The sequence below is a fragment of the Wolffia australiana genome, chromosome 20 (genome assembly GCF_029677425.1).
Source record: "Wolffia australiana isolate 7733 chromosome 20, ASM2967742v1".
Classification (NCBI taxonomy): domain Eukaryota; kingdom Viridiplantae; phylum Streptophyta; class Magnoliopsida; order Alismatales; family Araceae; genus Wolffia; species Wolffia australiana.
This window is the reverse complement of record NC_135854.1, coordinates 1,716,503-1,732,659: the sequence shown is the minus strand read 5'-3', so window position 1 is coordinate 1,732,659 and position 16,157 is coordinate 1,716,503. Positions and strand designations below refer to the sequence as shown.

Sequence of the window (16,157 nt, the reverse complement as noted above, 5' to 3'; positions counted from 1 at the left end):
TCATGTCCATACTGGGAAGAGGGAGAGACTACAGACTCAAGAACAACACAGCACCACATCTCATAATCAATTAGTTTGTCAAACAAATGCACATATTTACTTTTATCTATGTACCCATGAATCTGTTACGACATCAAATGAGGAGGCTGAAAAATAGAAAGAAGAAGAGAAGGGAGCATCAGTCACCACGTGTGCGAGTCCAGGAACGTGCTGACTCAAACACTTTGATAGTGGAAGAAAGAAGCCTATAAATAAAGGGGCAGGAGTTGGATCAAAAAGGGAGGAAAATTCAGTTACAAGAAAGGGTGGACCGCGGCTCAGCCTAGAAGGGGGAGATCCTCTTGATTCTTGCAGAGAGACGAGTCGAACCGACTCGTCCTGGTGTTCTACATCTTCTCGTCTCATCTTCAACATTTGTATCTACCGATTCTTTTGTATGTACAATTGGATCTATATTTCTATACAGGGAAATCCTTGAAGATCTTGCATTCAAAATTGCTTACCTGTTTTGCATTCAAAATCATGCTACTGTTCATATCGGAAGGGGGAATGAATTGCCATGTGCAGAAGAGAATGACAATTGAAGAAAGTCATAAGAAATGAGGGGCAGACGAAGGGAGCATTGCACTGGCGATAGGACCTTCAAAAGAAGGGGAGTGAAGCTGCATTTGGCGACGGGCTCCGCGAGCGGCAAATATAAGTGAGACTATGGGATCCACAGAGATCAAGGGAGGCTGAGTTCATCAAATCTTGGTTGGGAATCGTTGGCTACTCATAGTAAGGGAGTTTCGTTCCTGAGTTCGTTTTCTGGATGTTGGGAGTACATCGGAATCATTACCGAACAAATCAAGGAACATATGAGATTTTAGCACTGGGATAGAAGAATTTTTTTTTCACTCTGGCACAATCATTACCGAACAAATCATGTCCCTAATTGGGACACGATTATAAAACAAATGCCCGCATCTCTCCTTCCATTTATACAAATGAATTCGTGCAAAAAGAGAAGGAACACGAGAAATTTTAATTAACGGAGATAGGAGCAAAATTACCCCTTTTGGGCGAACTTCCATCCAGAAATCGTGCCCCTGCTTGGGAAGAGCGAGACTAAGGACTCAAGTATAACAATCATAGTACCTCATATTGAATTAATTTATCAAACAAACACTAACAGCACTCTGTATCCATGTGCCCATGAATTCTTGCCCGAAAATCAATAAAAAACTGGAAATTTTGAATTGGAGAAAGAAGAAGCAAAATTACTCACTTTGGGGAAAACTCTATCTAATGCTCATAACCCTACTTGGGAACCGGAGACCACGGACTAGGCCATGCCAAGTCGGCAAACTGGATTCTCCTTGATGAGATTTAGATCCACCTACAACACAATAAGCGAACGATTAAACAGACAAATTTAAAAAAATGAATTCGACCATGAGATGAAGAAAACGTATGGTAGAGCAAGAACCTTGTGCCCAAAGAGATCTCTGATGTTGTCAATTCCGTACAAGATCATGGTAGGCCTATTTCCAAAGAAAACGCAGTAAAATTCTTAGGCGATCCCTAAGAAAGGTGATATAAACATATACGTTGGGGGAAATAGGTGGGGATAGATAGAGGGATGAGAGAGGGAGGGAAAAAGAGAGACCGAAAGAGTAAAAGAATGGGAGAGGAAGAGGGTGGGAGAGAGAAAAGAGAGACTGAAAGAGTGAAAGAATAAGAGAGAAAGAAGGGAGGGGGGCGAGAGAGAGAGAAAGAAAGACTCAAAGAGTGAAAAAATGAGAGAGGAAGAAGAGGGGGGAGAGCGAATGAGTCTGAAAGAGTGAAAAATGAGAGAGGAAGAGAGGAGAGAGAGAAAGAGAGACTGAAAGAGTGAAAGAATGAGAGAGGAAGTTAGAAATAGAAATAGACAAAGAGGAAGAGGAAGAGAGAGAGAAAGAGAGCCACAAAGAGAGAAAGAACAAGAGAGGAAGAGAGAAAAAGAAAGCAATACGGAGAGAGAAAGAGAGATAGAATGAAAGAGTAAGAGGTGAAGAGAAAAAAAAACTGAAAGAGAAGTGAGAGAGGAAAGAAATGGAAAAGAGACGCAGAAAGAGGAAGAGGGGAAGAGAAAAAAAAACAGAAGAGAAGTGAGAGAGACAGAAATGGAAAAGAGACGCAGAAAGAGGAAGAGGGGGAGGGAGCAAGAAAGAGAGACCGAGAGAGGAATAGGTGAAGAGAAAGAGACAGAGAGACATTGAGAGAAGAGGGGGAGGGAGAGAGAGAGAGACAATACGAGAGAAAGAATAAGAATGGAAGAGGAGAAAAGAATTAGGCAGAGAGGTTGAGAGAAGAGAAATTGATTTAAAAAGAGGTATAGAGGAACCAGGATGTAGAGAGACCTTGTAGAATACGTGTATAAAGAGGATGGAGATCACAAGTAAGAGCCTCACAATCAACATGAATAATACATTTATCGGTATCTTCTACCCAAACTTTACTTACCTTTCAAGAGAAAGCCCCCAGGCGATAACAGAGACATCCTCTGGAAGGCCCATTGGTAGCAACATCTCGGGTCTGAACATTCCTGAATTGCCAATTTCCACCCACTTCTTCAACCCATCGTGATAGCTGCTCCGCCGCGAGAGCGAGAGAGAGAGCGCAAAACCCTCAGTAAGATTAAAGTCTCCTTTCCCAAGACCAACAAGAAAGAAAAGGCTGTTTTCACCTGAAGATCTCCATGCTTGGCTCAGTGTATGGGTTGTACGCTGGCTTGAACCTCAACTTTGAAATCCCTATACGTCCATAAGGAATTTCAAACTATCCATGAGAAAGTCATCTGCTTCAAATGAAGAGGATGACAAGAGAGAGAAACTGCAGTGCACTAAAAGATTGGTCCAATGGAAAAGAGAGAGAATGGGTAAGAAGCACGAGAGAGCAAATCGTATTACTGCAGGAGGTACTATAGATTAGATAGATTGATCGATTAAAATATACATATATCAACTGATTCATAGATGAATGGAAAGAGAGATGGATGGATGGATGGACAGACAAAGGCATCAACATATGGATGAATGGATGGGGATAGATGGATTGATGGATAGATGGATAGATAGATAGATTGATAGATAGAGAAATTATAGAGATGAACAGAGAGAAAGGAAGGGTAGATTAGATAGATTGATGGAGTGAAGGGGGAGAGGGAGATAAGATGTATAGATATATAGACAGAGAGGGAGAGGGGGGAAAGATGGGGCAGAGAGGGGTAGAGATATATATAGAGGGAGAGAGGGAGGGAGGGAGAAAGAGGGAGATAAGATATATAGATATATACACAGAGAGGGATAGAGATGTATAGAGAGAGAGAGAGAGAAAGACGGAGCTAGGAGGAGAGCGAGATAGAGAAGAGAGAGAGATTTATACCAAGGCGGGCAAAGAAACATCTTAAGACTCCCTTCAGGTCACCAAGGGTGAGGCCCCGATCACATATGAGACCTGTAATCAGACGCTGGGTTAAGCGTGGAAAATGATGAGTATAAAGAAGAAATTAAGACCTTCAATCTGGTGGAACTCGGCAAGGTGCGTCCGGTCAACAGCCTCATTTCGGAAGACTCTGTCAATTGAGAAATATTTCTTCGGCGAGAAGGGTTCCTGAGAACAAAGATGATATCGTAGGTCAGGAGCTCAGCGTAATCAGCCGACTCCAAATAATAATCAATAAGGTCGACTTTAAAGGAAATGTAAAAAGTCTTTCCTAATAACAATATGGGACGATATCTTTTAATAGTCATTGGAAACTAAATTCAATCAAGAAATAAAAGTAAACACTTTGCCCAAAACCTTGATAGAGTTAGCATCGTGCCTAGTAAAAAAGGTTAATCTAACTTTGAGGAACAAGAAATTGATGGGAAAAAGAGGATGCACTGTTGAATCGATCAAAAAACGAAATTTAAGGGACGATTAAAAAAGAAAAATTACAGGTGAGGCGCAAGCATAGTCAACACAGTCTAGTGAATACGATGGATGTTTTATTTTTCAGAAGAAACTAACCCAAGCCTACAACCCCGAAGTTTCAAAAGGCCAACCAAGTAACATGAGAAAGAGATACGTTTTAATTTGTTATTTACATTACAAAATAAAAAGGAGTGACATATTTCACCTATCGAAGAGAAATAACTGGAACCATAAAATTTAACCAAACAGATGCATATATCTCAAGGAATTAACAACATTAATTTCTCTCCATAAAAAAAAATTGTTTTTCAAAAAACCATAAAAAATCTGAAATGTCTTGGATAATCCTGATTAATATTAAACAAGGTATAGCAAAAACTATTTCAAGTAAGACTACGAATTTCACGGCAATGATTTGGGATGGTAATACATCAACCCGCTATAATGTTAATTGGATTAATTGCAAAAAAAAATTTTCTACTCTTGTCATTATTTCTAAAACCTGGGCAAGCAAGTAGAGCATTCTTGATGAAACTGCAGTTGTGTGCGTTCGAAGCACGTTCTTGTTGGCCTCCTGCCTCTTCCAATCGTACCCATACCTAAAAATGAAAATATTCGAAAGAAAAAGCTAAGTGTGCACAATAGTTAAAATCTAGGACTGTCTTACTTACCCTTTGGACCCAAAACCACCAGATTCGTGGACGTTTTTAACTTTCTCAACATATTCTTCTGGGAGTTGCCGGGTCACCGATGGAGCTAAGTTCATTAGAAAAATAGTGCCCATCAACGTGGTGATATTTAAGAATTATCAAACATGAATTGAGTTTGTAAAAAGGAGACAGAGATGGACCTCGGAGAAAGAAGGTGTCGTGAGAGTCGCGAGCTGGGTGCTGCTGTGGCTGGAAAAGCGCATCAAAATTCCAAAAGCTGAAAAGAAAAAAAAGGCTTAATGCAGTGAGAAAGAATAGCGATGCAGCAAATGACGAAATAATAAGATAATTGAGGTAGCCACACTCTATGATGAAGACCCAGAAAATCAATTTTCATTTGGTTACCTCATTTTAATTCTTGACTGATTCATGACTAGATCGCAGAAAAAATAGATTTTAAAGTTTTTCCCCATGCTATAACCAAGTAAAATGAATATGCAACTTATTACCTGCTTTCAACAAATTTATTTGTAGGCATCTCAGCAAAGCTGCATAAAAAGAAGATCACAGTTCGTAAGCATCAGCCTTAGAGATGACAAGAAGGTCTCCCGTGAGATTTTGACATTGTGCAAAAATAATCAGTCCTGGTCTTAATGAAAGGCGTCAACTGATCCTTTACCCCATTTGAAGGAAGATATTTTGGAATTGCTCTCGGACCTGAAATAAGAAAGAAAACAGCATAACTAACCCCTCATCACGCCATAAATTTCCCAATAACCTATAAACGTTATTTATGTTAGAAATGCCATCTAGTGTCCAGGTAGACCCAGGGTTTTTTTTTGGTTCTCATCCTAGATTCTCATATAATATTCAGGGTACAAAAGAAGCATTTGTGCAACCTGATCTGATCCAAAACTTCGAGGGATGACTAGAATGATACGACTAAAGCAGGCCATAGCTGTGTCAACTTCGGTTAGGCAGGAGTGACAGAATAGCTTTAGGGTATTTGATGAAGAGGATGACAGACTGCTGAAGCTTTAAAAGTTAAGGGACTCATAACAGCTTTAAAAGTGTTTCTGCACAAATTTTGTTGCATAGGAGAATTCATCCTTCCCTCCCTTCCTCTCTCTCTCTCTCTGTCCCCCTGTTCTCCCCTACCATTTCTGTCTTGCTATACATCCAGCGTTAGCCCAACATTATCAAATTAATTTACAGGGATTTAAGTTTAGGAGTCTATTCGTGCAGAACCATGAATGACGCTCTCAAGGATACGAATGAAATGTTTTGGAAAGATTTTACACACTATTTCCCCCACCTTCAAAAGAGGATGGTCACAACCATATTCGATAGGCCGTGCTCCAGCGTTCAAGTTATACTCCTTGAACTCAAGGTCCTTCCAGTCACCCCTTTAATTCAATAAACAAAAAATGTATCCTTAGGAAATACTGCCACAAGCTGAAATGAGTCACGGTAAATTATGAAAAAATAATGGCTGCACCAAAGCATTAAGTAACACACAACCGTGAAAAATGTGTCAGGTTCTGAAAGCATGCAATTACCTCAGCAAAATATCCCTGGTCAAATCAGTGACAACTTTTTTTCGTCGTAAAGTGTAATTGGGACCTTTTTTCAAGGAATATCCTTTCCAAGTTCTGCAAAGAAACCAAAGAAAGGATGAAATGTCAGAGATACATTGAATAGATTCACCAACTATCATGAAATTCGGTAGGTTTTTCACAGCTCTCCACTCCTCTATCATAGATCACAGATTGATCGAAGAACATCATGAATCCATGGACAACGAGATATAGAGGGGACAAAGAAGGTAAAGAATATGAAAGAGTTTTACTGTCGATCTATGAGCTTTCTTTTCTTCAAGTCAGCAACATCCCCATCACTGACGGCCTGGTGAAACAGAATCAAACACGTCAGTTTTGTAGGGACACAAAAGATAAAAAATCGGAATTGTAAAAAAATAGAAACATTAGTTTTTTTATGCTAACACATTCATAAACTTGACTGCGTTTATATTTCATTAAGATTCGCATGTGATACTTTTTTTTTGGAAAGAAATTTGCATGCAATAGTGGAAACTGTCAAAAAACATAGCTTCACTTCATCCTGTTTCCTTTGTCGAGATCCTTCTATCTCATTTCCTCAATAACCTCCATCCCAGTACTATATAAATGCCCCTTGAACAAACTTCCGCAACAAAAAACTTTACGTTTGACCCAAACGATAGATTTTTGCTGGTCTGCGCTTTATAATAGTCTAATACAATAATTCAACAATAATAGAAAAGAATGATAAAGAAAATTAAAGAAGTTCGTCAAAATTGAAACATAAATATTTGCAAAATTTTAAAAAATTGAATGACTAAAATCGACATAAAAACAATGACAGGTAATCGAAGCATAACGGTGCTTATGTTGAAGCCAAGGATTAAACGAATCTCTCATAGTGTCATGATACCCACTTATGATTTTAATCGAGTTTACAACCTCATATTGCAAGCATTATCATTAGTAATGTTGTTACTAGACTAACAAGGGACCTACTTTAAGTGGTTATACAAAATTCAACGAATTAGCTGGAACCTTCTTCTTCAAATGGAAAACTGTTTGCATCTCCAGGACGCTCCTCCTCTTACGACGAGACGACTCCTCTCGGGAGCTCCTTCTCCTCGAGCAAGACGACTCCAGCTCCGTCAGACGAGATCTTCCCTCCAGGCAGCTCCCTCGATGGCAAGCTCCTCCCTCCGGTCAGTCAGATGAGATCTCCCGCCCACTTCCTGGCCTTTCCCGATTTGAACCAATCGGGTATTCCTTCAAGAATTAGAAAAACACGAATCCCCCACCTGAGGGGGGTCTTTATTTATAGGGTGGGGAAGGTCCTTCCCTCATCTTGTTCTCTAGTCTTGGTCAACGGTCAGTTGACCCGACCTTGGCTTCTTCCTTCTTTGGTATTTCCGGGAATAGAAGTTATCAACTAACAAGGGACCTACTTAAGTGGTTATACAAAATTCAACGAATTAGCTGGAACCTTCTTCTTCAAATGGAAAACTGTTTGCATCTCCAGGACAATCCATAGGGTAAGGAAGTTCTCCCTCAGAATATTTAATATAGCAGCTGACTGGCCAAAAATTAAGTCCAGCAACATACTGTCCTTTTCTCCAGTTTGTTCAACATTTAAGTAGATGTGGCCCTCGGTTAAGGAACATAGAGAAGAATAGTGTTCACCCATTTCCCAGTCTTTCCTCTTTCCCTGGTTGCGGCGGACTCTCTTTCTTTTCTCCAAGCTAATGCATATTCCCTCTCTTCTTTGGATCACAGCGGCATCCTCTCTGGTCATACTTTTCTGCCCTGTTCCAGTTCCATCGCTCCATTGATTCCTTTGTCCCCTTTGGAAATTGAAGGATTGTGGTGATTTCCACTTGAATTAAAGTACATTTTGAAGGTCTGTTGAGAAGAAAATTCATCCCATCTAGCCTGGATCCATTCCGACCATGGGATGTTGTCACATACCCGGTATCTTATTATCTGTAGACAACTATGCTGTCGTACACAGATGAAACTTCTGGCGTCCTATTTCTTCTATGGATCAAGGGGACTATGCTGACATACAATTTGTGCATTTATAAAAATATAGGATCACACAGTCTCTTGAGGGGCTTCCAAATGCAGAGCCACCCCGAGGGAATTCCGTTACTGCAGTACGCAGATGATACCGTTTTCTTTATCGAAGGTTCGGTGGAAGAGGCAAAAAATCTGTCCACGCATCTCGACCTGTTTGCAGACTTTTCGGGCTTACGTATAAATCGGGCCAAATCAGCATTTGTGAGTCTGAATCTTCCCCAAGAGGAGGTGACACAATGTACCGAGGCATTGGGTACACCGATTGGCAGCCTTCCTATGAGGTATTTGGGACTGCCGCTGACCCGAGGTTGGATGACTAAGGCGGACTGGAAGCTGGTGATAGAGAAAGTTGAGCGGCGGCTGGAAGGATGGCAAGCTAAAGTGCTATCCAGAGGCGGCCGGCTGGTGCTCCTGAGATCAGTACTGTCATCTATTCCTATCTTTCATCTTTCCGTTTACAAGCTGCCAGCAGGGATCAGCCAGAGACTGGAGGGCTTGATGAGATGCTTTTTCTGGAAGGGACCCGCTAATGACCAGAGCTGAGGACTAACACTGGTCGCATGGGATACCATTTGCAAACCCCTCAAGCTGGGAGGCTTGGGTGTGCTGCGCATCCAAAGCATGAATACAGCCCTATTAGTGAAATGGGTAACAAGGATCATGCAACCTAGCAAGGACCAAGTCATCCAAATCTTGAGAGACAACTACGGCAAGGGCTTAACTGGCAGAGAAAACGGCTCTGGTTAGGGGGGCGTCACCTTTTTGGCAAGGTCTCAGACAAATATTCCCCAGAGTTCGAGATTTCTACTCAGCCTGACTAGGCGATGGCTCGGTATTTCGCTTCTGGACAGACCACTGGTCGTCACATGGCCCCCTGAAAATAGCACTTCCGCAGCTATTTGCGCTAGCGCAACGCCCCGAGATCACAGTGGGGGAGTGGGACGGCACATGGAACACGAGGTTCGTGGGCGCCCTATCAGACAGAAGAGCGGCAGACCTCTTGGAGATGCAACAAGCTTTGAACCAGCTTTGCCCCATTTACGACAAAAAAGATGGGTGGGACAGGACCAATGCCCCTTTTAAAGTGAGGAAAGCCTACAAGGAGATTTGCCAGGGAAACACAGAAAATTTAGAGACTGTCCGGGCATGCCGGATGATATGGCGCCTAAAGATCCCTTTGAAAGTGAAGATCTTTGGGTGGCCCCTACTTCGCAATAGACTGGCGACCCGAGTTTTCCGGAGGAAAATGTACCCTGACGCACCAACGGAATGTGTACTGTACACAGGAGGAGACGAGGACTGTAACCATCTATTTTTTGGATGACCTTTTGCTCGAACGTTGTGGGCCACACGAACTCAGGCAGTGGTGACCACGACATCAGAAGAGGCCTTCTGGGACTCCATGCAGAGACTTGGAACCAGACAAAATGAAGAGGGGGGCAGAGCGTTGACACTGCTCTGGGGACTTTAGCGCCACAGGAACGAAGTGGTATTTCGAGGTGGAACAGCCTACACGGACGGGCTAATCCACGAGGTGGAGGGACTTATGGCGGCATGGTTCCCCAGAGCCGGGATCGGAGAGGGAAGAGGATAAATACCCATGTAAATGAGCCTTAGGGCTTGAGTCATGTATTCGCTGGGTGGTTACCGATCTTTTTGGGTGACCGCCTTTTAGCATTCAAAAAATAAAAATAAAAATATAGGGTCAACTCTGTGGTGGCCATGGAACATCAAAGGCCCGAAACATCTTCACAACAATCTAATGGCGACACAGTTTCATACCCATTACACAAAGAACATAATTGCCTTGCTATTCTTCTCGGTTGGACTAATTAGCATCAAGTATAGAAGATCTATCAGCAAGGTCAAATGTCCAGAGTTCTATGCTTTCGAGGCTAGAAGAAATATCATGCCAATAACATAAAGACTATACACAACCTTAGGTTTATGAATCCCAACCTATGTCAGGTGTATTTTATTCATTTGCAAAAAGGATAGATTCCCTTAATATAGAAGTAGCCCTCCCTGAAGGAGCTCAGGCAAGAAGATGTAGACTTATTTGGCGAGGAACGAAACAGGACATGCAGAAGAAAGGGACTGATCTGGCACAGGAGATGCTTCCTAGAAAAGTACAGGTGCTGATCCGGGTCTGCGGCCGCCACTTTTAGTTTAGTATCTTCTATTTTCTTGTTGTACAGTTCTAAAATTCTCTCTCTTCCAATCAAAAGTCTGCCCTCAACGGAGACCAACATCAAGGTCTTCATCAAAAGCCAACCAGAGGGAGAGTAAATCAGAGAATGTGAGACACTAATAGAGGGACACACCAGAGCTTGATATAATAAAGACGTAATTATTGTAGTATGAGAATAATTTGTCAAAACACTGCTCCCTTATCAAAAACTACAGAAACTCTTCGGCAGTGCTGCAACTAGCACAGGAGGCCAAAGCTAGTACGGAGAATCTTCACTGCACCATCATATCCGTGTCATCTTCTATCAACAGTCAGTTTTAGGGTTAGCATACAGTTTTAGGGTTAGCATCATATCCATGACGCTAACAGTCAGTTCTCGTATTCTGAAGCTCAGAATTTCGAAATGTCCCCAGAGATCAACAATATACAATCACACTCTTATTTCATTTCCCACGTTCAGAAGGACTTAACATGGTTGCTAACCAGAAGGACTTATCATGTTCAGAAGGATAAGTTCATCTACATGATCTTATCATGGTTGCTAACCAGAAGGATTTATCATGGTGCCAAGAAAAAAGATGCATCAACATACATGTCTGACCTAACAGACACATGACAAGCTCAACTAAGTTTGGCGGAAGCGGAAGCTTATAAAGAAGATCAGGGAGGGTCGAGGGAAGCATGTCTGTTATTTCAAGATCTTGGATCCGCAACTTCCTGGACGAAGGAGAGAGATTCTCTCAATCCTTGAATTCAGCCTTCTATCATCTTTCTCTCTTCAGTATTCCTTCACTCCTTCAAGACGCAATTCTTCGGATTGTATTCTGACAGTTATTGCAACCTTTGGAAAGTTCTTGAAGAGATTATTTCCAGGATTTCTAGTTAGATTTCGGTTCTCAACCAGGATCTTAACACTTTCTAATCCATTTTTAGTTGCACTTGATTTGATCTACATGAACTAGCCATAACACAAATGATGACCATCCTGGAAAATCAAGTTTCATACCATCTCTTGAAAATGGGTTTTATTCCATTGGTCCTCGATTAAAAAGCAAAAAACCATTACTACTTATCAAGGAGCAAGAGTAGAACGTTGGGAAATTTTGAGAATAAGATCCATATAGCTCTTAGTTTGACCCGAAAAATGAATCTCAATAACTGGCAGAGGAAAAAAGGGAACGGAAGGATGGTCTGAACACGACTAGATCACAAAACTATGAAAATAATACAACAAGATCGATGGCATCAATTAAGAAGAACTCACCTCTCCTATTTTTATTTTATTCAGCAAATCTTTGACCCGATCTTCTATGTGTTCGACCTGTTCCACCCAAAATAAATATACAAATCAGAACTGGCTTGGCTTAAATCTAGGCCTAAAAAGGCTCAAAGAGTAGCACAAAGTTGACAGATGAAGAAAAATAGTTAGTTATCATGCTGGCACAAACTATGAACAAACATCTCCTCCCCCAAAAGAAAGATTTCTATGTATTGAGAGATAAAGAAGATGATAATGTTTTCTATAAGATTCATGGTAAGAGATCCCTAATCCTTGCAAACATCATTTTCTCATAACACTGGCTAGTTATTTAGGGGTGATTTAGTAATTTATTCAAATTAAATAGCTAATTATTTTTCTATCATACCTTCTTAGTGATTCCACACTGTACTGCGTACACAAAATTACCACACTCTAATTGGCATTTATATGCTTCACACTAAGTGCCGAGTCACTTAAGACTTAACTCAACCCGTTAGATAGAAAATAAGAGCACATAATAAAATCACATCGAATCAAAGAGGACAGGTTTCTCTAATTCCACCCTTCAGAATATTAGCTAATTCACCATTTTAGATTAAAAATCAAAATAGTATTTCGTCGTATCTAAATACTGATTCGACAATGTAGTGGGTAAACATAATCACCACCCTCTCAATTGGCATTTATATGCTTCAAACGGGGCCTAATCCCTTAGGAATTAAAACAAAATATTAGAAAGAAACATAAAAGCATAGATTAAGTTCATATCAAATTAAAGAATACATTTTTCTAACACCCGCACCTATTAACATCAGCTGAGCAAACTTACCTTCCTCGTTACTCCCAGTTTACCGATGTCAATCCAGCCGTTCTTCCTGGCCTGAGCAGAACCTATCTTGAAAACCCCATCACCCAATTTCCTCTGCACGACCATCTTACAGTAAGAACAATGTCCTCACCTTCAAATCCTAAAAAAATAGAACACAAACAAGCCCCCAACCTTCAGTTCTTCAGTAGAAATTCCCTCCGAAGGCACTTGTTCAAGTAACCGCGCTTCAGGAGACCCAGAAGAAGCGTAAGCCGCACCCTCTTCGGTCAACACCCAATTCTCCCTCTTCACATCCTGCGCGATTACAATCAATCAAACGAAAAACCCTTCAAAACCCACAAGAGAATTCCTGAACTTGAATCAAAGAGAGGATTGTAGTACCTGGGCGACGACTAGTTGGAAGCCGTGGAGGCTCTTGATGACGTTTTCGAGCTCGGAATGCAAGAATCCAGAGTCGGTCGCGAACTGATGCGAGTCTGGAATTTCTTCATTGGATTGTAGGAACTCCAGCAACGCTTCCTCCGCGCGCGACATCTCTCAACCTTCGTCTCTGGCGGCGCGATGAAGAGCAAACTCTGCCCAAATCAACCGATGGGTAGTGAAAAAAATGTGATATTTAGCGCGTTCGCTTAATTAATAGCGCAAAACCCCTCTTCTAATTGCATGCTGGAGTCTCGTTTTGAACTGGAGAACATGTTGGGGACGGATGACGGATGATTGATGATGGATGACGGATGATGGATGATTGATTACTGATGATTGATGATTAAATATGGATGTTTGATGACAGATGATTGATTACCGATGATTGATGATTGATGTTCGATGACGGATGATTGATTACTGATAATTGATGATTGATGATTGATGATTGATGATGGATGATGGATGTTTGATGATGGATGTTTGATGATTGATGATTGATGATTGATGAATAGTGACGTGATGATGGGTGATTGATGACGGATGATGTGATGATGGATGACTGATGACTGATGCCGAATGATGTTATGATGGTTGTTTGATGATGGATGACTGATGACGAATGATGTGATGATGGGTGTTTGATGACGGATGACTGATGATGAATGATGTGATGATGGGTGGTTGATGACAGTATGACATATGATTGATGACGGATGATGTGATGGTGGGTGACTGATGACAGATGACTGATGACGAATGATGTTATGATGGGTGTTCGATGATGGATGACTGATGACGAATGATGTGATGATGGGTGTTTGATGACGGATGACTGAAGATGAATGATGTGATGATGGGTGGTTAATGACAGGATGACCTATGATTGATGACGGTTGATTACTGATGGGATGACATATGATTGACGACGGGTGAGGGGATGATGGGTGATGGATAACTTATGGGATTGGGTTAGACATCCATCACCAAGTCTGAAGTTTTGTAACTTTCATTTTGTTCAAGGGGAAGATATAGAAGGCAAGGATAGGGCAAGGGAAGACGAAACGAATGAAGGAATGTTGGTGGACCCTGAAATCAGGTTTTTAACTAGGAAAGAGGTTTAGGTCATATGATGGATGTTATGTGTCAGATGAGAGGATTGGGCCGACGAGATGGGCTTTCGGCCAGATAGTGCCATTAAGCTGCAGTTTCATAACTTTCTTTTGGGTGACATTAGGGTTAAGATAAGCAGGTTAGGTCTTTATATTTTTTTAATGTTTTGAGATAGGATTGAAACAAAATTTTAGCGAAAGTATGTAATAAAAATTGGAAATAAGGAACATCACAAAGTGTTCAAAGAAATGCCTGAATAAACTATTTTAACTAATTCATTTTAAAAAATAAAATTAAATAACCCAATATAATATCAAAGAGTCAAAGATGTTCATATGCAACGGCTTACCAAGAAGGGGGAATTCCAGTTTCCTTGCACTTCTCCCGAAAATGGATAATATAGTCTAATTTTTAGGCTTTCTACCCATCAGCCTTTATAATCTAGCTACAAAGTGTATTTAAAGTCATTAATAATCAAATTGGTAGTTTCCTCGATAGACTCGTCTATCCTTACCAGCGCTACTATTTCAAGGATCAACATATCTATGACAATATTATGTTAGCTCACAAATTAGTAGAGTATGTAGAGTACCATATTGTTGGATCGAGCGTGATTATCAAACTTGAAATGAAGAAGGCCTATGATAGAGTCAAATGAACTTTCCTAACATATTGTTTCAATGCATTTCGCTTTCACTAATGTGTTTATCGACCTCGGCGACATTTGTATTAAAAAGAATCATTTCTCTCTTGATGGATGGATACTCTACTTACTCCTGCACTATGACATGAGGTCTACAGGTAGGTAACCATATCCCACCCATCTTTTCGTCTTTCTAAAAGAGGTCCTCAACTGATCACGCACCCAAGCAATCGTTGGGGGTCTCATCCAACTATATTTCTCAAAAGGAGCTACCCAATCATATCGGATTCTCTATTCCCATATATGTGATCCTCTTCCTTATTCGATCTAAACAATCCATTAAGGGGCTTATCATTATATTTAGTTTATACGAGAGGTCCTTTGGACATCTCTAGTACTCTAGAATGCACTCATATTTTCTAGCATTACACGTGGTACTCATTAGGATGCCTATCTTTCGACTATATCGGATGTCCCACCTTTCTCGATCCCACATTGTACAATTATTTAGATGTCATGTTAGAGAATATGAGAAAGAAACTTGAACAATAGAAACTTCATTTTCTAGCCCCTAGGGAGCCCATGAAAATGGTATGTCACATCCTCACGAGCATCCCACTACATATTGTAGTGATGCACTGAGTACCCATCATAATTCTTAGATTTGTGGAGCACCTTTGTGTGCACTTTATGCAGTCGGGTCAACAAGAGCAAACCCACTTCCATCACTATATCTATTGGAAAAAAGCATATCAATAGATAGACTAGGGGGGATCTATAGATCATGCATCCTTAGGCCATCCAAGCCATACTTCAAAATAAGCTAGTGAGGTGACATGTGTATCAGCCACCCCATGAGCCTCTTTATATCAGCCAAAGTGAGGTGGCTCATTATACGTTTGATATTGAAGGTGATGGTGTACTTGGAATAGTGTTCGTCCATCCTGATACCGGTACTAGATGATGGTATCAGGACAGATGTTGTATGGGATACCAGAAAGGGAATTTCCGATATCCACTTTTTTCGATATTCGGATATCAGGTATCGGTTGCTACAGTGCCAATATCCGATATCGATATCCATCTTGATGTCGTCATCCGCCTCCGTCTCAGGGGGAGGATGACGACATCGGATATGGGTGTTGGATATTGGATTCTGATATCCAACTTAGAAGGGTTGTATACAAATATATTTTAAACATTATTAAATAGAAGTTAGACGAATCATCGCGTGGAAGAGGATAGTTGGGAGCTTTTTAATTATTAAGTGGCACGTTTAATATATAGAGCTCGAAATGTTTTTTGCTCCCATATGGGATAAAAACAGGATTCCGAGTTTAACATCAAACTGCAAATCCTTTATCCCATATGGAAGAAAATAGAGATTCCGGGCTCTATTCATTGGATGAGTTATTAATATCTTAAATTTATTATATATATAACCAGCTTAAAATATACCAATTTATATTAATATAT

At 40.7% G+C, this 16,157-nt stretch overlaps 1 protein-coding gene across 1 annotated transcript; it reads right to left on the bottom strand.

Moving 5' to 3' along the window:
- Positions 1-1,122: 1,122 nt before the first annotated feature.
- Positions 1,123-13,106, bottom strand: LOC144716145 (phenylalanyl-tRNA synthetase, putative / phenylalanine-tRNA ligase). The gene is made up of 18 exons (XM_078591204.1): positions 12,884-13,106; positions 12,674-12,796; positions 12,503-12,595; positions 11,677-11,733; positions 6,436-6,491; positions 6,146-6,238; positions 5,902-5,992; positions 5,266-5,303; positions 5,096-5,134; positions 4,787-4,863; positions 4,608-4,692; positions 4,439-4,535; positions 3,537-3,633; positions 3,406-3,477; positions 2,708-2,774; positions 2,485-2,610; positions 1,469-1,523; positions 1,123-1,378 (listed from the first exon to the last, which is right to left on the bottom strand). Exons 1-18 carry the CDS (start codon positions 13,034-13,036, stop codon positions 1,325-1,327), a joined length of 1,473 nt encoding a protein of 490 aa, XP_078447330.1. The 5' UTR covers positions 13,037-13,106; the 3' UTR covers positions 1,123-1,324.
- Between the last annotated feature and the right edge of the window lie 3,051 nt (positions 13,107-16,157).

Excerpts from the sequence above, each read along its gene's own strand:
- LOC144716145 (XM_078591204.1), bottom strand. The coding sequence starts at position 13,036 with ATGTCGCGCGCGGAGGAAGCGTTGCTGGAGTTCCTACAATCCAATGAA. Across the intron at positions 11,734-12,502 it reads AACTGGGAGTAACGAGGAAG|GTCGAACACATAGAAGATCG; the intron begins GTAAGTTTGCTC and ends TGGGTGGAACAG. Across the intron at positions 1,524-2,484 it reads TGGGGGCTTTCTCTTGAAAG|GCCTACCATGATCTTGTACG; the intron begins GTAAGTAAAGTT and ends CTTTGGAAATAG.